General features: G+C 40.6%; 1 protein-coding gene across 1 annotated transcript in view; it reads left to right on the top strand.

Moving 5' to 3' along the window:
* The first annotated feature begins 1,234 nt into the window (after positions 1 to 1,234).
* Positions 1,235 to 27,632, top strand: part of TRAPPC10 (trafficking protein particle complex subunit 10) — a 44,063-nt gene continuing 17,665 nt past the window's right edge. Inside the window, exons 1-11 of the mRNA XM_083437280.1 lie at positions 1,235 to 1,522; positions 16,964 to 17,045; positions 17,611 to 17,746; positions 18,098 to 18,294; positions 21,102 to 21,297; positions 21,729 to 21,840; positions 22,086 to 22,333; positions 23,055 to 23,201; positions 24,144 to 24,258; positions 25,100 to 25,176; positions 25,897 to 25,988. Of these exons, the coding sequence (XP_083293406.1) occupies positions 1,369 to 1,522; positions 16,964 to 17,045; positions 17,611 to 17,746; positions 18,098 to 18,294; positions 21,102 to 21,297; positions 21,729 to 21,840; positions 22,086 to 22,333; positions 23,055 to 23,201; positions 24,144 to 24,258; positions 25,100 to 25,176; positions 25,897 to 25,988 (1,556 nt within the window). The 5' untranslated portion in view covers positions 1,235 to 1,368. The remainder of the gene's footprint in view (positions 1,523 to 16,963; positions 17,046 to 17,610; positions 17,747 to 18,097; positions 18,295 to 21,101; positions 21,298 to 21,728; positions 21,841 to 22,085; positions 22,334 to 23,054; positions 23,202 to 24,143; positions 24,259 to 25,099; positions 25,177 to 25,896; positions 25,989 to 27,632) is intronic.

The following is a 27,632-nucleotide window of genomic DNA, read 5'->3' on the forward strand; positions in this document are numbered from 1 at the left end:
TACTGTAATCATATATGTTGAACTCAGCGAAGCAGCCAAATGGATCTTTGGATAACTCACATGCAACCCTTTAGGTGGTGGACTCTTTCTCCTTCAAGGTTTTAAAGCAGTGGCTGGATGGCCATCTGTCATGGATCCTTTAACTGAGATTCCTGCACTGCATAGGATTCTACAATTCTATGAAATGCAGCTGATGAATGAATACAGGGGAACATTTTTTGTCCCAAACACTTAAAGAGTATGCATCTGAGCCAGAAGACATGTTCCTCTTGGCTATATGAACGAACTAATATGTACTATAAATTGCAGGTTCTGAATTTTAATTTTAATCCTGTTCTTCAAACGAGGCTCCCAGAACAGCTTACAAATCACTAAAGAAGAGGCAGTCCCTGCCCTTGAGCTTCATCTAGAAGGGCATGGCACAAAAGCAAAATGGACCGGGGTGGAAAGAGAAAATACATGTTCTTAGTTACAAGTTCAAAAGACCAATTGGGACAGAATAGCTCCAGGACAGGAGGCACCTGACGTTCATAGCCTTTTAGGAGCACAAATTGAGCGGCTCTGCATCCCCTCTCTTTCTCCCTTTGCTGTAGGCTGATGCCAGCTGACAGGTCAATGGAGGGAGGAGTCTGGCCCCGTCTTCTGGATCTGGAAGGTCAAGAAGAGATGTGCAAGGCGGCAGCAACAAAGCAGGAAAGAATGATGTACATGCAACTAACTTTGTTTTGTGTGATATTACAAGAACAGTTAAATCTAAGTAAATGGTCATGGCGATTAAATATATTAATAATAATGATGATGATGATGTTTTATTATTTTCTATTATTGTTGTGCCACTACGCCCTATGTTCACTGGGGAGAACGACTGCACAAATAAACCCGCACAGTGGCAACTTTTTCTTCTCGGGACAGCCCTGTTTGCTGTCCCCCCCCCCCGCCCCTCTTCAGAGCGCTGCCTGCTTCTCCCACGACCCGCCACTTCCTTCCTTCCGCCTTGTTCTGTCCTCCCCTTTAAAGCTTCCGATTCCTCTCGGAGGCCAGCCGCGCCACCTCGAGCCTCCCCTTTAACGCCCCGCTCCTTCCTCCGCCGGAAGCGGTCATGCTGGGTCCCGGCGATACAGGAAGCGGATGAGCCTGGCACTTGCCTTCCATCCGTGGGGGCTGCGCGCGAGGGGGGGCCCACTTGGGGGTTTGGGAGGGGGAGGGGCAGAAGGAGGGCGGCCCCCCCTTTGGAGGCGGCGGCGAGGAGGAAGAGCAGCAGCGGCGGCGGGAGAGGGCGCGCCGGGAAGGTGTGGCGGTAGCGGCGGCGGGTCCATGGCGCGGCGCGGGCGGGGGAGCCGGAGCCGGGGCTGAGCGCCCTGCCCGCCCATGGAACCCGCCCCGGCGGCGGCGGCGGCAGCAGCAGCAGAAGCAGCACCACCAGCAGCAGCAGCAGCCGGCGAAGGCGTGTTGGCGGAGGACGACGAGGAGGTGGAGGCGCCGCCGGTCATCTACACCATGGAGAACAAGCCCATCGTCACCTGTGAGTGACCCGGGAGTCGAGGAGGGGAAGGCAGGCAGGTGGGCGGGGGGCTGCCCCCCCACAGCGAAACCCCCGGGAGGGAGGACTGATGCTTCCCTGCTGGGCTCGGTGGGTTTCGCCTCTGGCGGGCCCTTTCTCTTAACTCCGCTTCTGGAAGACCTCCTGCAAACGCCGGCAGTTGGGAGAGGGAAATCCTCTACCCCCCCAAAAAAACCCCAACACCCCACCTCCCCCCCCATGTGTTCTGAGATTGCACGTGTGTCTGGACGACCTTCGAGCACCCGAGGGTCTTGCTGGCCACGGGAAGCTTTAGCGTATGTGGAGTGGATAGCCAAGAGACAGGCCACCCTCCCCCCAATCCCCGATATGATCTGGGATGTGCGGTGTTTGCACATGTTTTAGTGTATGTGCAGACGGTTGACAGGATGGATGTGCAGGTACCCCTCGTGCATTTTTATGCTTCTTTCACACCTTGCACTGGGTGGTTGTTCTCCCGTCCCCATTCTCCCAAATGTAAGGAGAGAAAAAGGGGAGTAAACCCAAGTTGCTGTGTCTGTGATTAAGCTGGGTTTTCAAACTTCAGGTGCAAGTAGTGTGTCTTAGTTGTTTGGTGTGGAGAGCTTGGAGCTACAAACATTTGGTATATAGTCTTCTGTTACATATTAGCCAGTGGCTTAATTGTCCTTGCTCTCCTAATGAATTAGGTGGGGCCCTGCGAAATGCTTGAAGCTGTCTAAAGTGTCTAATTAACTAGGTTGCTCTGTGGCATAGTTAAAGAAGTAGCAATAAATACTATAAACAATGTAAATTGTATGTTAAAGAAAATTTCTGCTGTTTCCTTTCAGCCTGATTTAAAAAACAACCACCCCAAAGTTAAATTGTTGTAAGGAGATGTTAATAGGCTTGTGTCTTTGGGGACATGCATCAGAGTAAACAACAGTGAAAGCATGGCTGTGTGGACATGTGATGCAGCCTTTGATCAAGCCACAGTTCTTCAGCCTCAGTTTTGCAAATATAAAGAGAAGATAGCAGTATTCTCCTTCACATGATGTGTTTGAGGGTATATGCAGTTAAGTTGTATATTGCTTATGTTAAATGAGTGGTGATAATGTGTGCAGGGTGTATAGAGTACTGATCTATTTGGGTATGGGCCAGTAAGTGACTGACTTTCTGGTAGATGTGTTTAAGATCATGCAGAAGTTTTTTTTTTTTTTTTTTTTTTTTTTAGTACTGTGATGTCTTTCTTAACCCAGATGTTTTGCAGTACTAAAAACATAGTGGTGTTTTTTTTTCCTTTAAAAAAAACAACAATTCCATAAAACAACTGAACAATTAACATCTACAGGGGGGCTTGAGCTAAGTTTATTCAGAGTAACCCCACTGAAATGAATGGCCTAACTTAGTCATGTTAAATAATTTCAGTGGTTCTACTCTAAATAAAACTTAGTTGAATACAAACCCCAGATTATCTAACCCAGAGTCGAACCAGATTGTTATGGGAAAAGTAGATTAAAGGTGATCAACCCCAGAGTCGGTCACGACTGGACCTAATGGTCAGGGGTCCCTTTACCTTTTTAGTTCAGTTGAAGTTGACATAAATATATAATTATTAGCAGAGAGCAATCTAGTTATTATAGATACATTAGCATTACAGTGGTACCTCAGGTTAAGTACTTAATTCGTTCTGCAGGTCCGTTCTTAACCTGAAACTGTTCTTAACCTGAAGCACCACTTTAGCTAATGGGGCCTCCTGCTGCCGCCACGCTGCTGGAGCACGATTTCTGTTCTCATCCTGAAGCAAAGTTCTTAACCCGAGGTACTATTTCTGGGTTAGCGGAGTCTGTAACCTGAAGCGTATGTAACCCGAGGTACCATTGTATGTGCATGTACAAAATAAATTTGCATATATAAAATCAGCATTTATAAAACATGCTAGGGTGTTCAAAACACTACATATGTGCTATTTCAACATTTTGTGCAATGACCCTGAAAGGTAAGTAAGGATATTATTGTGCCCATATTGAAGATTGTGTGTCTTTATATTCATGTGCCTGATGCCAACTGGGAAATGTATGGCTTAGAAACGTGTAATCTTAGCGATGTCCCTGCTCAGTTCACCAGCTCTCAGATCATTCTTAAGTTTATTTGGATTGTGGATTGAACTGTCAGTTGTAATTTCTTATGATGTCATGCAAGCACTGTTTTCTTGAGTATGGATATAAGGTTCATCATCTATGTTTCTGTCAGATACTTGTTAATCTACACTCCACTGTATTGCAGATCACCTTTTAATAAATATATATTTTAGCACTTTTTAAAATGTTGCTTGTTTCACATTTCTGGTGTATACTAATGATGGTAAAACTGATAGTTGGAGGCTGCAATCTTATGCACACTTACGTAGATGTAAGCTCTGTTGAAGTCACTGGGACTTACTTCTGAGTAAACATGCATACGATTACATTGAAAATCAGACTTCACTGCTTTCTGTGAAGTATTAACCACTTTGTTCTTTGGTTCTGAAAATATTTTTCATAAGTCTCATTTAATTTGAGATTTTAACTGAACATTGAGTCTAATAGGGCTTACTCCCAATTAAGTGAGCACAGGATTGTGCTATAACTACTTTTTACATAAGCGTAGAAGAACGCAGCTTCAGAACTTGGGTAACTTCCTGGACCAGCAGGATACTTCTCAAATCTCATCATGTTTTAACTCTTGGCACCAGAGTTTATGATTCATTTTATAAGAAAGTCAATTGTTGGCAAGAGAGGGGCACTCAAATATAACTCCATCCAGAGTTTTCATCTTTCCAAATTGCCATAGTTATTATATTCAGATAAGACTGAAGGGGGAAGGGGATGTGAACTTTGAACCTGTCAGCAAAAGTAAAACACAGAACAGTAACAGTTTTAAAACTTCGGACCAACATCAACAACGGAAGGCAGACTGAAATAAAAAAGGTATTTATGGCCCATTTAAAAGAGGCTGAAGAAGCTGGCAAATAGGGGTTGGTTCATTCCATGAGGTGGTGTTTCATAGCAGTCAAGTTTAATCTTGACTGTGGGTCTGCAATAAAGGGCTCTGTGGCCAGTTTTAGAGGTTGTATATGTAGTCCTTCAAACAATCTGGTCTCAAACCATTTAGGCTTTAAAGGGAATAACCACTTTAGCAGAAGAGTTGCAACTGCCAAATCAGACAAAACTAGTAAAGGCTGTCCTAGGAACAATGCAACCTGCACTGCCGTAGATAATATAGAATTTGAGAGGAACTCCCAAGCTGTATGTTTGGCCTTCAGGAGGAGTGCAATACCATCCATGATTAGTTATGTTTAGGGAACGACCATTTTGCATGAGGCTGCTGATGTGTGTGCTGCTTTCGACCCCGGAAGGGGGCGGGGGCAGAACAGACTTAAACGCAACGGCTGACTTGTGCATTCACTTGGAACGCATCTCCTGTTCAAATGGGGAGTTGCCTGTACTTCACCTAGATCAGAAGATTTATATTCCCACAGTTTCTCTGTCTAATCACAGCTTGCTCTCATCCATCACACTTCCAGACACCTTATACTGCTTCCCTGGGACCAGCAGATGCAAATGAGAGCCAGAGCTGTGTTGATTAAGACAGGACAGGGATTCTTCAGCTAGTATACCCCAATTTTTCCATATTGCAAGGGGATTAGTAGGTGATCTGTGGCAATAGGAATTCTCTGCATTCCTTGGGGTGACTATGGGAACTGAAGGACTATGGCTAGGGTTTTGGCAGTCTGTTTCTTACCTGTGAGCATGCTTTGCCTTGGAATTCTAGTTGCAACTTGGAGTTTTTGGTGAGTATTTGTTTTTGTTCTGAAGTGGAGTAACTGTAAGAGGTCTGAGATCATAAGTGTTATCCATTTGCTCTTTCCTGGATGCTTGGGTGTCAGCCTTGGCTGTTTGTTATTTTGTCTAAAGTACTTTCTTTGTATAGTGTCATTACACCACTGTTCTCATCACCAAGTTCCCCTTAGCCTCTTGTATGCTAACAGTTCTGAAATCCATAGACATAGCCCATGCCACTCATCTTAATAGGTTGGGATGTATACCTTTGTTTACTCTAGCATTTAAATATTTATTGCTTGTGGCTATAGACCATTCCAAGAGTATCCTATACAGTACTCACATTGTGAGAGAGGATAATGTGGCTCTCCATTCACTCCAGTGAGAATGTTTTTATTTATACTAGCTTTGTAGGTCTAACTATGCTAGACGAGGATGCAGGAACAGTGCCTGAGCTTCAGGATTAAGCTGGCCACTACTCTGATCCTCCTCCAGTATGTCTTCATCTTTACCTGTTATACTATGACACATAATCTGTGCTGACTTAACAGTATTGTAATGTCACCAGTGTTCGAAGTTTGCCAGGCACGTTTTGCTACTGGAGTAGGTCCAATTGCGACTACATGGAGGTATCTAGATGCCAGGTTGGCAACTGACATCTCTGTCAATCCAGCTGATTCGTACACAGTCCTCCGTAATTACACCAAGGAAAGTAAGTGCAGGGCTGACTACAGATATATTTGAATGTGCTGCTGACTTTACACAGACCACCCAAATGGAACTCACAAACCATAGTTAAAAAACCTCTGCCTTAGTCTGTAGGTAATATCATTTCCATTTCCACTGTGTGTGTTTCTCCTTCTTGCATACTTGAACAGGTGAATTGTTTGTAAGAGCAAGCTACAGTCAAGCAATGTAGTTTAGATCATAGAATTGTAGCGTTGGAAGAGACTGCGAGGGTCATCCAACCCCCCTGGCAAATAGACATTCAGTTGTGGCGACCGTAACCTAGGTTCAAGGTGCCATTTGGCACTTAGATTATATAACTGAGTTTCTAACACAGAATGTCATTTATGCTATCACAACTTTACAGTGGTGGTGTAACTTGGAGTAATGCCAGCACAAGAGATTTCATATTAATTCCATTGTCATGTAGGCAGTATAATTCAAGGACTAGGTTGCACTGTTAATCTGTTGAGAATATTAAAATTATTTGGTTTGTGAAGTTTCTCACTATAAGTAATCTGTCTGAATTACAAATACATGTTGGAAGTGCAATGCTGTGATATTTTTTCCTGAGTACCTACAGCAAGAGCTAAACTAAATTTGTCTTGTTTTAATATCATGCTCTAGATTGTGTCCATGCTATTCCATTGTTTAAACTGAGAAATGTAAGTTGGAAATACTGCAGTTCTCTTTCGGCTACTTTGATAAAACCAAACACCTTGGATATAATTTTTCAGAGAAAGAAGTTCTGCCTTTATAGCATTTTATTATTTGAAAAGTTCTAAAATTGGTAACCAAAAACCGTTTAGATCCATCAGAACATTAGTTTGGCTGTGTAAGTGGAGTTAATGTTTTTCTGTTGCATGCTGAACTCTGTAAATATGTTTGCTACAGTGTGGCATGTTCTCATGAATTCTGAGTGATAACAGTTTAGTTACTGTGAATTCCAAATACAGTGTGTACAGCGACAAATTCCAGAAGAGCAACTATGTTAATTTTGCAATAAAAAAGAAAATAAGCATTGGTGACTGTTTGTGAACATTCATAGTCAAGAGTCAGTGGTTTCATTTGCATGTAAGGCAAAGCCACCTGTGCTAAAACATACATGAGTATAGTTTGTGTTTTTGTATAGTTTTTAGCAAATAAATTTGATGGGCTGACACTAGTTGGAAGTTAGGCAGATTAGATTGTGTGTGTGTGGTGGCAGCATGTTGGTGTTATCTTGCTCCACACTTAGTTAAGAGGGGGAACAAACCACACAGTGACCAGCCCAGTCTCAACCAGCACTTGTGGTTTGTTTCTCTCAAATAAACCACAATTGGGAAGCTAAGAACAAACCTTGGCTTCAGATCAAGAGAAATAAACCACAAGTGTTGGTTTGGACAAAACACTAAGCCAGCCATTCTGTGATTTGTTTCTCTGTTCAAGGAAAGGAGAAATGCTTGAGCTGTGTGCATTAGTTAATTTGTTAACAGTGGCCAGCATTGTGTCTGAATGCAGTTAGTTTCTGAGAATTAAACTTATTGAGAAGTGGAATACAACTGTAACTCATGTTTATGCACAAATGGGAGAAACAACAATTTGAGAAGGTGGAAATATAACTAAATAGGAATGCAAATATTTTCTAGGGTTGTTGTGGGTAATTTGAAAGTACAAAAGTGTTCGGTCAACTCCACAGATTGGCTGATGTATGTTTTCCCTGGGTCTAAGTCTAGTGTTTTTTTCAGTTTGCTTCTGTTGTAGGTTTATGAGTTATAAGTCATTGAGGTGTGTGTATTAAATTTCAGTGAGGACTGGGGCATGTTTGGTCCCATAAGATATTGTGTTCCTTGGAAACTCATGTTCTCTGAAGTTTGGAGAGAATTGTCGAGGGCCCTTGCCAGGAATTCTTCCCTTGCACTAGGAGACTGCTGTCCTGGTGTAGGGGTTGTGTGGCAGTCTGGCAGACTTTTTGGCATGGAAAATGTTACCTGAAGCAAAAATGCTTGAAAGCCACTAGAGAGTGACATGTGTGCTGTATTCCAGCTGGTAACTGAAGGAATGTATTTCTGTTATTTAATCTTAAGGTTAAACAACAATACAGTGGTACGTCGGGTTACATACACTTCAGGTTACATACGCTTCAGGTTACAGACTCCGCTAACCCAGAAATAGTACCTCGGGTTAAGAACTTTGCTTCAGGATGAGAACAGAAATCGTGCTCCGGCAGCGTGGCGTCAGCGGGAGGCCCCATTAGCTAAAGTGGTGCTTCAGGTTAAGAACAGTTTCAGGTTAAGAAGGGACCTCCGGAATGAATTAAGTACTTAACCCGAGGTACCACTGTATAGTCTGTGCTTGAAGATGCGCAACCTTATATATTGTAACGTAAAAAGAAAAAAAAAAATGGGGAGGGAAGACACAAGTAATCAGATTATTGCATCCTCGTTTTCATGGGTATTGCATTCTGGGTTATAGTGCATGTACGTTCTGCCTCCACCCACTCCCAGGACTGAAAATGGTGTGCACATCAGCAGTCGCAGGTGCCTTGAACACACACAAAGTGGGAGTTGCATGTGCTAAATAGAGCCAGGAGAAGAAACTTTAGCTCTGTTTGGGGTTTTGCGCCATTGGTTCATCTCATAATTATGTTCAAAGCTACGTGCCATTTACTAAATAGTTGAACCATCGGTGTCCAGAAAGTTAATTTATTGTACGAGCTCAGATTAGCAGTGAAGGTAAAGTAGAAATAAACGAAACCCTGTTGAAATTCCAGTCAAGGGGTTATACGATAGCAATGGGGTCATGAACAGTTCTACCAAACACTGTTCTGTATCTGAACTGGAAGAGCTGCGGCTGAAACTTAAAATGTGGCAGCTTTGAAATGAATGAAAGTTAGGACCAAACAAAGAGGCACAATGCTGGCTTTAAATGTAGGTAGGCTCATTTACCACCCACTATAGTAGTATTTTTTGAGTACACATTCAGAAGAAATATTTCAAATTCCTAGATGCTACTACTAAATTGTACGAGCTCAACATTATTTTTAGCCTATTTGAATTCTTCAGTTTGGTGTGAACCTAGTGTAATGTTTTCTCACTGGGAGTGCTTCTGGAATGCTGTTTCTTGCATGTAAGTCTTTGCTGGAAAAATCTATGTGGCCTTTTACTTCCCTGTGGGTTTGCTCATGAGCATCTTTCCAAAAACACTCCCTTGGAAGAAAATCTTAGAATCTACTCTTAGCGTACTGTTCAAAAGTTTAAAACTCAGATTTTCAGCAAGTTGTGCAAGACGGCAAAGGCAGAGATTTGTCCTAGTGGGCCTGTTTCGATATTAGATGTTGGAAAATTACAGACACGAAAACATTGATTTCTGATTACATAAACTCATAAAGTGGATTCTTTTTGAGCACCCCAGGATGTTGATTCTGTTACAGCCATGCTGTGTCTGCTGGATTTGTCTAATTAACTTTGTTGTGTCCTATGAGAAAATTTATCTGAGTTATTTTCTGTGTGTCAGTTTATCGCCTGCTAGTAAAACAGAATATTTTAAAAAAATGCATCTTTCTTAATTTATAATTTATTATGCTGTTTTTGTATCATGATCCTCCTCCAAACAGGAGCACAGGGTGACTAACGACATAAAGGTATATAGCAATACATTGAATAAAACAATACAGAATTGAAATCACTTACAAAGCTTAGCAGAAATAGTCAACCACCTCAGCTGCTCCAAGAGAAGGGCATGGCAACTCATGGAATCTTCGGCAGACCTGAACAAGAATCCAATAATTTTGCACATTCCCTCTGGAATGGAATGCTTGGTTAAATGTTAATGGGATGATGATCCATGCTGTTCTGTTGTTCAAATTGTTCCTTTACATTTGGCATGATTTGACTACTTTCCATGAAAGTTAATTGTCAGCACGTAACATTGGCTTGGTAAGTTCACACGCCCACTTTCACAGTGTAAAGAGACTCTGAAACTGATTTGCCAACTGAATGTGAGCTTGTGTGGAGCAGTAAATCTGAAAACTCAGACATTTTGAGTTTTGGATCCAATTGAAAGGCTGAAAAGAGATCACTGGTTGGCAAAAGCAGTTCGGGGGATTTAGGGTGTGGCAGCTCAGAGGCAAGTATTTCCTGCTGTTTTTCTTGCTTCTTCAGCCTTGTAATACCTGCTCAGTTGTTCCCATGTACATAAATCGAATTGTAGATGGAAGTTTCCAGTAATCATCCAAAAGGAATAGACTGCTTCTTTGGAATTTGCTTTGCTTGTGGACGTGAATAGAACGAAACTGTATGCTTGGTTCATTCATAAAAACTTTTAAACAATGGTTGGCCTCATGCTAGAAGCCTCTTGCTATATTGTGAACAAGTTATCCCATAGGCAGTTCCTAGCTTCTCCTCAAGTGCTCTGGATTTTTAAATTGAAAATTTCAATCCTTAGCCTTCACTACACCAGTGGAGTAAAGTTGATACTAAATAGGTAAATTTTATATTTAAAGGCAGAAGCCATGTGCAATAATAGTATACCATGAACAGAAGCAGAGCACTGCTTGCAGAACATGCCAGCAGTGCAGAATACTGGAGGAAGAACATCCAGTACTCCTGTTATGTAGGGGTGCTGCTTCTTCATCATCACACATCACACTTATTATAAGATCATTTGTTCTGAAAGGACCAATTACAATAAGCAGGAGGAGGCAGGAGAGTGGCTGCTAGGCACATATCCTGGCTTGTCCCTGCGTAACAGATGACACTACTGGTAGTCTATTTATTTTACAGTGTCAATGCAGTAAGCCTCAACTTACACAGGGGGTATATTCTGGGATTCATGCCTAAAGCCAAAATTGTATATAGCCGAAACACATTGGATGTAGTGGCAGGTATAATTGCCAAAGTCTTTCACCCCAGATACCCACTCCCATCCAACCCACTTTTAATTCTTCCAAGCACATAGAGCTGAATGCACACAAGTTAAAAGTGCATAAGTTGCAGGCTTACTGTGTGCCACCTTTTCAGGAGCTCTTCTTCTGAGAAATGTATTTGGTGCAGGAATACCCTTGAGTATCCCACGTGTTTTTCTCCATTGCCTCCAGTTATACATCTTGTCCCTAGAAACTGAGAATATACATTTCTCTTATTAATCTTATTAATCTGATGTGCGACAACAATTAGCTGTTAAGCTACTATATGAGAGAAGGTTGGTCCAGGAACCATAGACTTAACATTGAAATTGAAATGGCCTCTATAAACCAAAATTCCCATTTGAGATTTTCACATTGCACATATAAAGTGCCAAATATAGAACACTCAAGTATACAGGGGTGATAAGAAGAGACTGTGGAGGAATGCTTCTCCTCTGTGTGCTGCACTTCTGCAGACTGTTCAGAAAAGGTGAAATACCAAGTTGTTGTAAACTTCTTAGGTTGAGCTGTGAAATTCTTCAGGGGAATGCTAAAAATTCTATTTTTATCTGTTGCTACCAATAATGTCAATAGTTGAAATCAACAGAAAATAGCTATTCCTTGGAATGTAATAGATACTGAGTGCTTTTATTTTTTATTTTTGCATTTGGAGTGCTCCTGTCTGTTCTTCTGTAAACTAGTCTTTGTGCCGTTTTTATTATTCTATGTATGTAGATATTTTGCATGTAGTGTTTCAACATTGCCTTCACAATCACAATCAGTGATCAGTTTTACAAATGTGCAAGAATGAAATTGATGATGTATGTCTTCCTTTAATGCTTTCAAATAAAGAGAAAATACCTAAAAGTAATGTTAAATCTTTTTTAGACTTCTAGCCAGTTCTGTTTCAGGCATTTTGGTCAGACAGTACTGTTTTATGTATCCATTCATGAATCACATCTCTGCCAAAGAGCATCTAAAGCACCTGAAACATAATAGTCACTTTAAGAAAATCTAATCTTATCATTGAAAACGCTAGTAGCACAAACTTACCATAAAACTAGTGCAAGAAACCTAAAGCTAGTCTGCAGACTGACATTTTTCTTAACAGAGCATTAAGATGAAACAGCAACACAGTTTTCATAAAAAGCATTGGTAAAATCAATCATATAACACAAAAAGCAGCAGAATAAAATAAATTCCCATTAGAACCAAATACAAAAAATAGTATACATTTAAAATATCAGTATAGAGCTATCAAATACTAATTTAATCTGGTCACTAAAGCCTGGTGTGTTCAGAAGGATTATGATGTTTACGTTTTGGGGAGTTCTGGGGCAGCAAAGCTAATGAATGCCCCAGTGCCATGGTTGTACAGGCTAGGGACTTGATCCTCAAGCCTGATTATGACCAAATTTCAAATAACATATGACCTAGCTACCACTTCACCACAAAACTTCTAATCTACGTCCCTGTCTCAAACCTGCTGTGTTGAGGCCTTGCAAACCCAGGCACACCTGAGTCCTGAGACACAACAAAGAAGTGCATGTGTGGCTTGTTGGTGGCGGCAGCAATTGCAGCGTTCCCTGCTAGGGTGGGAGCTTCCTGGGCTTGCTGGTTGAACTATAACAAGGCGGCTAGCACAGTGTGGTGCCCTCCAGATGCTGTTGGACTCCAGCTTCCATTATCGCTGACCATTGGCTGTGCAGCCTGTGGCTGATAGGTGGGAGTTCAGCAACCTTTGGAGTTGTCTACTATGCTATATATTATTACTTGTTTCTGTTCTGTTGCAAATGTAAATATATTTGACTGCTGATTTCTTTTCCCCTCCTCCTCCGGTGACTAACACATAGTGGCCCGCATCCAGAGTTCCTGTGAATGTAATTTGCTTACAAGAACCTACTGCTAGAGGAAGCAGGCGGGGAGCTGATTTTTTTGCTGATTCCTCCTTCTCCCTGAAAATCTGCTCTGGAGATTTGGGGATCCCCTGTATGTCAGATAATGTGGGGGGTTGATAGGGGGAATTGGAGAAAATTGCCTCCCTTTCCTCCATGGGGAGCATCCGTTGGATTGCATTCCCTTCTGCAATAAACTTTTCTGTTTGCAGAACAGTAATTTGTGTGTTTCGTTATTGTCTTGTCCTCATATCAAAATGTAGGGCAAATGTCTGTTTTCTTGACATTTATAGCCGATTCCCAGTGTATGCACCGTGAGCAAAGTACACTTGATGTATCATAACAGCTTTAAGAGTCCTGCTGGATCAGACCATCTTGCCAGCATTTTGATTCTCACCAGGGCTTGGCAATATCAGGATTTCAACATCATGATATATCACCAGCTATATAGCAATATAGCTATAGCAATACAGCAATATATCATGATGTCTGAAAATAAGGAGGGAGAAGGAATTAAGATGGGGAAGCAGCAGCAGCAGCAGCTGAGTGTTGATTCCTAGATTTGTATTGCTCTGTCCATATCAGCCCTGCAATAGCCAGGCAGCTACACCATAGGGTTCTTTGCTCCTGTTGTGCATACCAGTGTTAGAAACTCGGATATATAAGCTAGGCACCAAAATGGTTAAACAACAGTTACAGTTGCCAAAACGGAATGTCTAGTTGCCATTTCTCGGCAAGATATCTCTATAAAGTTGCATCCTTCAAATGATTTACTGACTGTGATTATCAGTTTAACATTGGGTTAGTTCAGATGGCAACCTTGGGCTAGGTTAAGAATTTTGAGAACTTAAAGGACAAAAGTCACTTATCCAGGAACAGTCCACATATATATTGGCCTATTCCTGCCTTTTTTCTTAATGCTGACTACTGCTGCTCAGGCTGCTCAGAAAAAGAGTTTTAGAAATTCATTCTGATTGTACAGATAAAATATAACTGATAGAATTCTACAGGATGGGTTATTAATGTGTGAAAACAGTCCCCCGCAGGCATGCACCTCCTGATGCCCAGGCATCTTGGTTTAAAGTGGTTGAAAGCCAGGTGCAAAATACACCTGGTATCGGACTGATTTCGAACACTGCTTTCAATGAGTGTAATTCAGATGGGAATGCTAGTGAATTTATTTATACCATGCACCCCTTCCAGTACCCTCTACTACTGAACTGAGCTATGTTGATGGTGGTAGGAATGATGATGGTGGGCCCAGCTAGAGAAGTGGCATTTGCCAAAGTTTGCCGTGGGTTTAGGAGAGGAAGGGTTGGTGGAGTGATACCATCTCAAAGCAAGAGTAAGAAACTAATCAGGCGTCTCACATCCTCTCCTGTCAGTAAGTGGTGATGGCCATAGCAACTGGGTCTAAGGGAAATGTTGAGAAGCCTGAGGTAATGTGTTCCAGTAAGGAACCACTCACATACGTGTGTTACACTGATAGGTTGTATACCAGCACTTTGCTGCTTCACAGCAAAAGGGAACTAGCTTTGATTGCATAAGACCTCAAGTGTCACAGGGTGACCTCCAAACCCATATTGGGAACATGCAGCAGTTTATTACTCTATGGAAAAGTCCCCCATGCACTTGGGGAATGTGTCTAATGCTTTATAGTAATGTTTTTTAAATGAGATGGTTTTAAAGACTCCCATAGAAATTGTCGGGACATAATTTTAAAACCTTAGTTGACAGTTTCGTCCATTATCTGCAAATACCTAGCTGGTGAGAAAGTCCAAAATGGAAATTGTGCATTATTTGAAAATTTGAGATGCATTAATTTATTACAAGATGACTTGGGGATTATTTTAGCTGAAAAAAATGAAAGTAAACAAAAGGTGGTGTCAAAGTGTCAATCTTTGACTTGTGTTTTTGTCATGGGACTTTTAGTGGAAAATGTAGGAGCAGTTGTCAAACATGCAGCACCTGATGTTCAGTCTCTCTTAAGCTTTCCATCCATCTTGGTGTTCTTTGCTATGGCATTTGGATTTAGTGTAAAACTGTTTGTGCAGTTATTCCTCCAAGTTGTGTAGTTGTAACCTTCCAGCCCATAGCTCCTTCTTGGCCTGTGCCAGTAGAATAAATTATGTAGCTTATTCTATATGCATAATTTTGGAGGTTTGTTTCACACAGAGGATGTTTGCAAACCCAGCCTTAGGCGACATTGCTACACTTCTTTTCTGACAAAATGCTGAGTGCCGCTGCCTGCTTTTCCAGCTTTGTGGTTTCCTTGTTTAGAACATCCCACTGATCACTCAGATATCTCTTTGTGCACATTCCCACTATTACAGGAAGACCACAACTTTTATGTTAATCCTTACTTAGCATTAATGAACCTCTGCTCCCAAAGCCTAATCTGCCAGCCTTGCAAAATAACTTTGTAATCCTATCTGCCCTTTAACTGATACGCAGCCAGTCTGTGCTTTCTTCCTTGTTTTCTCATCATAACCCTGTATTTTACTCCTTCCCTCCCCTACCTGTGAAAAGGCTACAGTATTGGAGCACTATTGTAATAGCTGACTTCATTATTGTTCGCTATTTATAGGCGTACTTATAACAGAATTCTTGGGGCAGTTTACTTCGGGGAATAAGCCAAATTAAAAATTAATAACGAAAACAATAAAATATGATGTAGCTGAAAACCCAGGTAGCAGAGAGTAAAACAATTAAGAGCTAAAAGAGATTTAAAACACCTTGTGCAGGAGCTGATTTAAAAGGCCTGGTGGCAGGACCGCCCCAGCATTCTCGACTGTTTGCAGAAGGACAATGACTGGGCTCTTAAAAATCCAAGGGATCGCCAGAGCAGAATATTATTCTGGCATAACGTGAATCTTTTATTGGCAGAGAGTCTGAAGTACACTGATTTGGAGAATTTCTAACATGTTGGCAATGGCTCTTACTTGATAATTGCAAAGATGACAGTAAACTGAACGTTGCTGCTCCTGACAGAAACTTATTTGAAGAAATAGTGAGATGATTATTGCACATGCATTTTATTTTCATTGGACTCATAGTCTGATGGAAAAGGAGAGCATAAATGATGTGGTAGGAGAAACAGTTTTCCTATTCAGCATCCATTTCCTCCAAATCAAAGTTTTAAAAGCTATTACAGTTTTAAGTACTCTGTAAAATGTAGTTGGAAGGACAGTTTCTACTGAAAAATTACAGAGCTGATCATTTTCTACCATTACGTTCCCCAGATTTTTAAAATAATAAAAACATTCAAATGTGCCATTAGAGCTCAAAGCTGCAGTAATTTTTTTCCTGTGCCAAAATCTAGCATGTTCTGAAATGATAGGCATGGTAGGATTTAGAAAACCTTTAGTGCAGCCAATTAAATATCAGTTATCAACTGATTATGATTTTACTTCATATATTAATACTGAATCTTCCTGTGTTCAGCTTTTGTAGACAAAATCACACCATCTACGTGCAAGAGAGAAGTACAGGCTTGGAATAATTCAGAGTTACACACAAGTACAAAAATTATGCAGGGAAAAAGTCCTAAGGGGTAAAAGAGCCCCTGAACATCTCCACAAAAACTCAGTTTTGTGGTGTGCTGAGAGGAGGCAAACCCTGACAACCTGGTGGAAGAGAGAGATAGAATGGAGTGTTTGGAACAGGTGGACAAAGACATTATAGATCATAGATATAGGTAACTGACTAGTAAGAACCATTCTCTGAGCTAGGAAGTGACCTGTCCAATATTGAGATGTTTCTTCTATGTGAACTTAGTTGCAGTGTTGCAGGAATCAGCATTGACACAGTGGGATTCCCCGTGCCCTCAATGCCATCCCCAAATCTGCTCGGAGGTGTTGGGAGACCCCCAGAACAGATTTATGGGGGCACAGTAAGAGAAGAAGGGGATAATATTCTGTTACGCAAGGAGAAATCCTTACATTGATAGAACATTCACCTTAGAACTATGTTGAATACAACCCCTAATGTATATATGTTGCCTTTAGATTCTTGTTCAACACCTGCCAATAGCTAAGGCATATTGTCAAAAATGTCTAATAATTGGAACTTAAATGGATAATAGTCACAATAATCAGAATTTTATATTTTTGTTTCTCAGGTGCTGGTGATCAGAATCTCTTCAGTTCTCTGTATCCAACACTTTCTCAGCAACTCCCAAGAGAGCCCATGGAATGGAGAAGGTAGTTCCACTTTTCTTCATTATATGCATTGGGCAAGGAATCAGTGCAGTGATGCACTCTAGCAGTCTCTTGACAAGACTTGAGATGAGTTTAGAAACTTAGAAGGAATAGACATTGCAAGTTTTCAGAGCTGTGACGTAGCTCGCAATTAATTGTTACACCTTTTACTCTGTCTCATTGTCTTAAAAGTGTAACTATTCTGGCTAAAAGTTTTGGGTGGATGCTGCAAACATAATTCCTGTTTCAGAATAGAATATGTGTTAAGAGAATAAAGAATGTAAATAGAATTCACTTGAAAATGAGGGATTCACCTATTCTAACTGTTCATAAGATTCATGGTAAACAAAAAATGGAATGTCTTCCATTAAAAACTTCTGTAAGTTCAGATTTGCTTTTTGTAAGGGAAGATAAGTTTACACAATTTTTAAATACATTGTACTACTGCATCTGTATTTCTGAACTGAGTATTGGCATCTTACCATAGCCAGTATATTTGCCCTACATGCTTTCTTTTTCTCAGCTTTGCTCTGTGTGTAGTAATATCCGTGTTCTATATACTATTCAGATCTTATGGGCGTGCTCCTAAGATGATTCATCTGGAATCTAATTTTGTACAATTTAAAGAAGAGCTACTACCTAAAGAAGGGAACAAAGCTCTTCTGACATTTCCCTTTCTCCATATATATTGGACAGAATGCTGTGTAAGTACGGGTGTGTGTTTTAAAACATGAACTAACAGCTAGGTAATTTGTAGTTAGCTTTGCATTCTCTTATAGTTTGTGGGTGAACTTATTAAACTCAGGGGCAAGGGGAACTCTGTGCCAACTAGAATTATGCCTCATCTAGTTAGCAAAACTAGTGTTAACAGTGTGTATTTAAAGTAAACTGTTGAAGAATCTCTTACAGAGCGATCTGTCAAGTGAAAATACTAGAGTCCCCCCCCCATTCAGTTTGATAGTTTTAGAACTCCCCACCCCCTGGCATTCCAGGAAAAAACATTTCAAGTATGTTTCAGTAAACCTGATGTTGTGTTTAATCTCTTATATCCTTAGGACACAGAAGTGTACAAAGCTACAGTAAAAGATGACATCACCAAGTGGCAGAATGTTCTGAAAGTTCACAGCTCTATGGATTGGTTAATTGTAGTGGTAGAGTGTGATGCCAAGAAAAAAAACAAAACAAACATCCTTCCCCGAACATCTATAGTAGATAAAATAAGAAATGACTTCTGTAACAAGCAGAGTGACAGGTTAGTAATTCTGGAGCTTAATAATTTTAATTGTATTTGTAGCTGGACAACTTTTGATGGTCTTTCATCTGAGAAAAGGGTGGGGCATCTTAGGCACTCTTCATGTTGCAGGACTGCACTCCCATCATTCTGACCATTGGGTGTACTATTTGGGGCTGGTGAGAGTTGGAATCCACAATGTATCTTAGCAATGTAAGGTTGGACCCTTGTTATATCCAAAAGTAGTGGGAAAGAGAAGCTTCAGAGCTCGATCTGTTCCTGCCATTAGAGATGCTGGGGGACTGCTTCAGATATTATTTTTGCTTGTTGCCAACATCATAGAAGTCTAGTGCTTGTCAGCATGCTTATAAAAACAATTTAGATCCTAGATAACTAAGATTGTTATACTGTCAAACATGGCTTAAATTGTGTATCTTTGTGGCAGCTCTTAGAAAGAATATTTGTTATTACTCTTGAGTCTCTTCTAAATGATATCATCTAGTATTTATCCTTGTAATTTTTCCTAGTAAGTTATGAGAGGGTAAAAGATAACCTTGTTCTACAAGCGATCCGATACTTCTTCAGGTATTCATGGGCTCCAACTCCTGTCAGCCTCAGTCAGTAGCTGGGGATGATTGATGTTGTAATCAAGCAACGTTGGGCTCTCCACGGGTTCCACATATCTGATTTAAAATTTGCTTGCTTATTTTAAGAATGATTCTAATACATGTGAAGTAGTCCTTTAGTTTGTACTTATTTTGTAACTTTTGGAACACATGCTGTAGAACTATATAGTGTGTGAATATGTATACAAGGGCTAATTAGAAACCTGGACATACCACATTAGTTGAGAGGATTCCATACTAGGCATTATTCAGTGCTGCAGTTGCACAAGAATGCTCAAAACAGTTCCCTGCATTGTTATTCGTTCGTTCGTTCATTCATTCCTATGTTGCTTATATGCCAAAATGGCTTCTACTATTCTACTGCAGCCTCAGTGCTCCCTGAGGGGGCACTCAGGAAAGGCCTGACATGTAGGACAAGAGGAAGTGGGGAATTGGTGAAAATAAGGCAGAGGCAGCTCACTTTTATATTTATATATGCACATTTGTACTCTAGCCTGTCTAAAACTCAGACCAATTAGCAGTTGGATAAAACATACACTTAACCTGCAGTGGAAATAGCTCTTGTTGTTACTCTCTGACAAATCACATAGTTTCGTAGGCTGTAAGTCATTGGTCACAAAGTTGAAGTTCCATGGAGTTCATGCTTAGAAATCATTTGATAGGAAGAAACCACAGGGTTTTGTAACCGGTGAGTGTTGCAAAATAGGCTGGTGAAAGAAAATATTTCAGAATATTTTGAAACAAAAAATAATTCTATTGGCTTTCTTCCAGTTTGCACTTTCATAAAACTTTCCAAATGAAAATACGCATTCTTGTTCAGCCAGGAACAGAGTAAAGTGGCAAAGATTTAAGTCTAGCTCAGTTGGCAGAGCATGAGACTCTTAAAGAACCTCAGGGTCATGGGTTTGAGCCCCACAGGGGGCAAAAGATTCCTGCATTTTCGGGGGTTGGACTTGAATTCTGTGATTCCTCCTCTGGAAGAAAGCAAGGCCAGCAAGAAATGTCCACTCAAGAGGGTTCTGCCTTTTGGTGGGAAGCGGGGGGTGGGGGTGGAATCCAATATAGTGCTAAGGAGAACATTCAGCCAGTGCAGTGATACCTGTTCTGGTGCTCTCCCAACCCTCCAGAGCAGATTTAGGGATGGTGCATGGGAAGGTGGGAGGCTAAGTCCTGTTGTTCAAGTGAACGTCCTTGCACCATGGGTCATGTCAACACAGCGCTGTTCAAATTTTTTTTTGTCTTAATGCTATGCAGGGCAGTGTGGGATTGCTAATATTAACAGGGCCCCTTTTGAGCTGCCAATAGAGGCCAGGTTTGCTTGGGTCTCTCCGTTTTCTCAGCCTTGTCTTTCTCCTCACACTTTTGCAGTTAGATAGGAAATAATGATGCACCAAAGCAGCTCGTATCTGCACTCCCCATTGCTAAAGTTGTGTCCTTAGGCGGCACTGCTCCTTTGCTGCCTGCTCTCTTATTGGCTTAATCAGAATAGAAAGTTGGATACCCTGGATAACAGACTGGCCTATTTTATTAATATTGGGATATTTTTGAAAGGAGGACAGAGGTTGTGTATACACACACACACACACACACACACACCATGCCGCATGCGGATATTATTTAGGTACCTCTGAGGAGTTCCTTTTCACCAAACCTCTTCTAAGCACTCTGTGTCCTTTTTCTTTACTTCTTTACTTTATAACACTTCAGTGCAAGTGATCTGTCTTGGGTTTTTGCTTGTGAAAACCTTCAACACTAAAACCTTTAAATTGGGTGGTTCTCCCCTACAGATGGGGTGTTGCTTGTTGGCCCCTCCACTTTGTCTTAGGAGGAGCACTTTTTAATCTTTTACATTTGTTTTGTTTTATTTAATTTTTTTGTATTATTTTAAAACACCTTGAGACTCTGGTGGTGTGAAGTGATATATAACTATAACTAAACCCTTTTCCTGTTACTCTTGCTAAAAAGAAAGTAATCTCCTAGCAAGTCTAGTATCCCATTTGATTTGTCCATTCTTGACCAAAATATTAATGAATCTAGCTCAGTTGGTTAGAGCATGGAGCTGATAACACCAAGGTCGCAGGTTCGATCCCCCATAAGGGACAGCTGCATATTCCTGTATTGCAGGGGGTTGGACTAGATGATCCTCAGGGTCCCTTCCAACTTGTATGATTATACGATTTTATGATTCTTTCCTCCTTACAGATGTGTAGTGCTATCTGACCCCTTGAAAGACTCTTCCCGCTCTCAGGAGTCCTGGAATGCCTTCTTGACAAAACTCAGGACCCTGCTTCTCATGTCTTTTACCAAAAATCTTGGCAAATTTGAGGATGACATGAGAACTTTGAGGGAGAAGAGGACGGAGCCAGGATGGAGTTTTTGTGAATATTTTATGGTCCAGGTATAGTAAAGCAGTCTGTGGAAAAATAAACCTTTTAAAAACTAGTCTTGTACTGCTTCCATAAAACAATGTGTTTGCATTAAACTGTTTCAGTTAAACTGTGTAGAGCTAAAATCATGAGCAAAGGTTTTTGTTTCAGTGTTTCATTTTTCTTGCATGAGTCAATTTAGTTACCTTGCACAGAGCTTATAGGAAAGGGATCTAAAGATGCAAAGCAGTACCCACTTTGTACCACCAAGATTAACACATTTTCAAGAGTGAAGACTTTTCTTAAAAATTGGCCCTTGGTTTCCTAAGAGTAGTCTTCAGTTACTTTTGCCGGGCGGGGGCAGGGATACCAAGTACTGTACATTTTTTGTTGCTACAGTTTTGTTGCTTCCATTTTGTTGCACCCTAACTATTAACATATATTTTTCTTTATATATTAAAAGGAAGAATTGGCCTTTGTCTTTGAAATGCTGCAGCAATTTGAGGATGCCCTTGTGCAATATGATGAGCTGGATGCCCTGTTCTCCCAGTATGTTGTCAACTTTGGAGCTGGCGGTAAGTAGTTAAATCAGAAGTGTAATTGAGCATTTCCATGAAGAGATCTGATGACTTTTGCTTTGCAAAATTAAATTCGAGCAAGCCAAGGGTTACAAATAATCCACTTGATTGTGTAAACTTTTTATTTCCCCATAATAAAAAGTGTATTAAGCAGAAAACTTTCATACGGATGTGTGTAGCTTAATTCACATTGCTTCAATGTGCCAGGTGTCGTTACCTCTCACTGTGTGCGTTTTGCATAGATGGCGCAAACTGGCTGACTTTTTTCTGCCAGCCGGTGCGAAGCTGGAACGGGCTGGTTCTTCGTAAGCCAATAGACATGGAGAAGAGAGAACTGATTCAAAACCAGGAAGCCACCCTGTTAGACCTGCGCAGTTACCTCTTTTCTCGCCAGTGCACATTGCTGATCTTTCTCCAGAGACCGTGGGAGGTATCTCAGCGAGCGCTAGAACTTCTCCACAACTGTGTGCAAGAGCTAAAGCTCCTGGAAGTAAGTTTATGTAAATTAATCCGTCAGGTGATTTAATGCTTAAATTCCCTCCCTAGCTCCTTGTTTTGCTCTGGATTATAGAGTGACCAAAAACAGGGGTGGGCAAAAGACAGATTGGGGTCTGCGGGTCTTTCTTTCTGGGTGATTTGAAGTATGTCAGCAAGGATTCACACTCCTGGTCGTTTAACGATAGCTACAACCAAAATATATTTATTATTATTATTATTATTTAAATTTAAAGTCTATTATGATGAGAAGTGTTGGTGGAGGTGGGAACCAGGAGTAGTTTTTGTGTGTGAAAGGACTGTGAGCTCAATTCTGTTACTAAAAATAAATTCCTAATTCCAGCCGAGTGTCTGCTCATAGTTTTACATTGCCTCCTGACACTGTTTTTACCTGACTTCCTTTTGTTGGTTTTTGGGGTTCTAATAAAAAGACAAACCCAAAGTAAATCCTGCAAACCTGAAGTCTTCCCAACTCTGAGCTTAAGGGTCTTTTAGGGTGGCAAGAACTTGAGCCTCCTTTGGAAAGTGATTAGCTAGTTTGTGTGGAAGTTTGTGGTGTATGGCAGGAGATGATAGATTGTCCTCAAGACCTGGCTTTGTGTTGCATGCAACCCCCCCCCCCAAAAAAAAAGCCGTTAGTACTAATCTATACATTTTTTTGCCTTATAAGAATAAATGTTGGGTCTGAATGGTGTCTTTGTTGTTCTTATCTTTAGGTCTCTGTTCCTCCTGGCGCTTTGGACTGTTGGGTCTTCTTGAGCTGCTTGGAGGTTTTGCAGAGAATAGAAGGTTGCTGTGATCGGTCTCAGATTGATGCCAATGTCTCCCACACAGTCGGCTTATGGAGTTACGCCACTGAAAAGGTAAACAAAGGGAGTAATGCATGTTGCTGAACTGTCAGTGGAAAAGTTTCATAGTTACAATCAGTACAACTTTTGTTTAATGGGAGATAGGCCAATATGATACTGAAGTTTTGCTTCTAACGGATCAGACAAATATTTGTAAGGGCAGTGCACTCATTTTTCTTCTTAACCAAACACTGTACCTGGATATATTTGGCTAGCTACATTCCCAGATAATGAACTTTTGTACTTCTTGCATCAGTCTGGCTGAAAATCTCTCTCCCTGCAAGACCCTGGCATGTGCATACAAATGTAGTTTTTCATGTGTACATTGGGTGAGGGGATTAGCCCACCTGCTCAGCATGGCAGTCTATTCTCCACATCGTACACTGGACAATTGTATTTGCATAGGGGTGTACATGTCTGCAGTCCAAGGTGTGTAGGACCTATATGTACACGATGCAGTTGGATCCTTCATGTGATAAACTCCATGTTGGGATATGAGTGGTTGCAAACAGGGGAATGGGATTTTACATGATTATGCAGATTATACAAATACTGTGAAGCATTTGGTTGGTTACTGTTTCGGAAAGAATGCAGAGCTAACAGACTAACTCAGTATGGTAGTTCTGTTGCAGGTGCCCTGTAAGATTTTGGATGTGTTGGGGTGGCGATGCATACATGTGACTTATAACATTGTTTGAAATGAATCTGTCAGGTTTAAGATGGTTTCTTTCATCTGGTATCCCACTCTTATCAGTTGCTCACATTTATTTCCTGGAAATATAGATGTTATTCGCTGGAAAGACAGAAACGTAGCAGTTATTGAGACGTTATGATTGTCAAAATAAATTTGGGAGGTGTTGCAAGACTCTCCGTGTGACTTGGGAGTTAAAAATGTAGCCAGTGTTTTCATATTTCTCTCGTTATGAAGTACAGTGACAGAACTTTATATTTCTGCAGTTGAAGTCCCTGGGTTACCTATGTGGACTTGTGTCAGAAAATGGGCCCAACTCAGAAGATCTTAATCGAACAGTTGATCTTCTAGCGGGACTTGGAGCTGAACGCCCTGAAACAGGTATTTACAGAAAATGTTTTATGAAACTATGTGAAGGCCCAATAAGTTCGCTTGATGTCAGTCATGCTTTTGATGGACAACTATTGTTTGCTTCAGTATTTGCCAAAGTTATCCATGTTCAGTGACAGTTGGCTACTGAAATTTTCATGCTGAAAAGGGATTAATTTTCTCCACAATGCATGTATCTGGACCATTTTTGAATACCACAGAAATTCTTTTATGCTATACTTATTGGAGTGGTGGACAGGAAGTTTGTAACTCTAGTCAAAGAACATAACGATGCTGGTAATTTGAGTTTCTCGTTATGTTTTTGATGTGCTATTAGATCCCTTCAGATAACTGTGTGTAGCCGCTGTTTGTTTTTTAAATGACACTTTTAGTCTTGCTGTACAGTGAAAATTTAAAATATCACCATTTCCTTTGAAAATAAAGAGTAGAACTGTGCTCCTGTTAACATAAATAATAATACAATTGTAGAGTTGGAAGGGACCCTGAGGATCATCTAGTCCAACCCCCTGCAATGCAGAAATAGACAGCTATCCCATATAGGAATTGAACCTGCAATCTTGGTGTTCTCAGCACCATGCTCTAACCAACTGAACTAATTTTTTTGCACTGACAGAATATTTGATATATCAGCTAGATGTGCTGAAATAAGAGCAAATCAAAGCCCACATTTGAGTTTGAATCATAGATAGAAAACCCCAGACTCGCCTAATGTTAATATCTTGGTTCTTTTAAATATAGCACAGGAGAAAGTGCAGTGTGGTGTCTTCCTGTATTAATTTTAGTTGCCTTTTGAAAACGGAAGTCTTACATCTGCCTTATTTTATTTTTGAAGCCAATACAGCACAATCTCCTTATAAGAAACTGAAAGAGGCCTTATCATCTGTAGAAGCTTTTGAAAATCACTACTTAGTAAGTATGCTATATATATTCTGCATGTAGATTCTAAATAAGAGAACAAAATATTATTGAGTGTATAATATATTGGGTGTAGTCTTCAGTCAATATTTGCAGTAGAATACTATTCCTAGGGGTATACTAGTTTAAGAAATAGTATAGAATCATAATCAGTGTTGGGAGGGATCTTCGAAGTCTTGATTCAAAATGGCAGCCAGCACCCAAAAGTTGGCAAAAACCACTATCCCACCTTGGGAATCCTCATGGCGAGTTTAATGGTGATATCTCAATAGGTGTCCAAACCTATAGAGAACAAACGGATAGACTTTCAAAAATACGTAGCTGATGAAGATAAAGAGCATAACATATTTGAATATCTGGAGGCTGGTTAAATGTTTGTTTATATAGCTTTTTACATAGTCTCTTGCCCTGCATATTTTGATGCTGAGTGACTATAAAGTCAGTATCTAAATACAATGGTGGAATTCTTGTATGTGTAATTAGCTTTTTAAAATATTTGCCAGATTTCCTCTAAACTTTCAATAAGTAATCAACAACTTACAACAGTGCAAAAACAAAAACCAAAAAAAAACCAAAGGAACTTTGGAAAAGATCTTTGTGTTCAATCCATAGGATATATGCTTCTGAATATATTAAACATAAAGTTTTGGAACAGAGAACTGTTGTATGATAACTTGTCCTAAAGCCCCATGTCTTTTCTTTTATCTTATGTAGGATCTTTCCCATGCCACTATTGAAATGTACAAAAACATTGGAAGATCTCGCTCAGCAAAGCTTGTTGGAAAGGATCTGGCAGAATTTTATATGTAAGGAAAACTTTAAATGGTTGCCTTTTAAGGAACAAAACTTTTAATTTGAAAGGGAGAGGGACTGTGGCAGGGCATCCCTGTTGATTCTCCTTGAGATCTCAGCTTTTCATACTGTTAACCATGGTGTCCTCCTGGATTGTATCTGATACATTGTTCCAGTTATTCCACTCCTATGTACAGGTCCCACTTGGCATGCCTGCTGGTGGGGTCCCGTAGGGTTCTATTTTGCTCTCATGCTCTTCAGTATCTATATGAAGCTGCTGGGTGAGGACATCAGGGAAGCAAGGTGTCAGCAGTGTAGGCTGTTGACAAATCCAGCAGTACTTCTTGCTGGAATAAAGTGAGACTGGAAGGTATTGGGCTGGTGTCTGGAGGCTGTAGGGGGAAGAGCGGGCAATAAACAGCAGCAGCAGGCTGGATGAGGGCCACTATAGTAAGACTGCATCTAGAAGACAGAAGCTGTGTGGGCAGGCAGATATTTGGCCTGGGAACTAGATAGGTTCCCTGATTTGCATAGGGTTGCATTCCCTTTGAAGTAGCAGGTATATAGTTGGAAGTGTTCTTTGATTCAACACTGTCACAGAAACAGAGATGGATTCTGCGTTTTGAAGCACCCTTTCCCACTCCATCTATTTTGTCAGCTACATCTGTTTCCACATAGAGGTAACTCAACTGCAGTTATTCATGGTCAGCTAACCTACTATCTGAACTACTGTAACACAGTTTACATGGGGCTGCCTATGGAAATGATCCAGAAACTCCAATGAGTGCCAGAATGCAGCTGCCAGAGTATTGTCTGGGAGAGCCATGGGGAATCGCATTAAAACCAACCCCAAAAGATCTTCAGTGTCTGGTTGTATTTTTCCAGGCTGAATTTAAAGTCATAAATGACTTGGGATCCAAGTGTGTGAAGGATTGCTTCTGCTGTTACCAGCTTGCCCAGGCTCTTTGATCTGGAGGGGAGGCCCATCTCAGAGTCTCACTATTAGGAGAGATGCATTATGTGGTAATAGGTGATTCGGCCTCATCATTGGTGGTTCCTGGACGGTGGAATGCCTTCTGCCTCAAAGTGTGATTGGCACTGACCTTGTTAACATTTTTGTGCCAAGTGAAAACATTTCCTGTTTGCCTGAGCCTTTCAGTGATTTTAGTCATTCTCTACAATGAGAACCATCTCTGGGGTTTGATGTTGATTTTATGGACTTTTATCTGCTTGCTTTATTGACTGTGGTTTTAATGGAGATATAAATCACTCTGAGATCTTCGGATAAAGAGCAGGCTGAAAATATATTTAATAAAATAAATAATAAATAATGCACTTAGAAATTAAGAGACGTTTTATGTTCAGAAAAATAATTGGAAACAAAAAAAAAATGGCTAGGTTAACCAGTTAGCTTCTCTATGCTGCAACAGCAAAATTATGTGCTCAAAATTGTATTAGCTATCCTAATAATTAGATCCCTAACCACCATACCTTTATGTGTGTGTACAGTGATATGGAATCTAAGACAAGGAAAGGGTAAATGCTCTGTAGTTCTATCAAGATATGCACTCAGCTTAATATTATCAAGGACTCTATGAGCTTAAAAGCTTTCAAGGTATTCTAACAATCCATTCCATGTACAATGAATGCTAAGCATA

The sequence above is a fragment of the Podarcis tiliguerta genome (assembly GCF_965153285.1).
Source record: "Podarcis tiliguerta genome assembly, chromosome: 4".
Classification (NCBI taxonomy): Eukaryota; Metazoa; Chordata; class Lepidosauria; order Squamata; family Lacertidae; genus Podarcis; species Podarcis tiliguerta.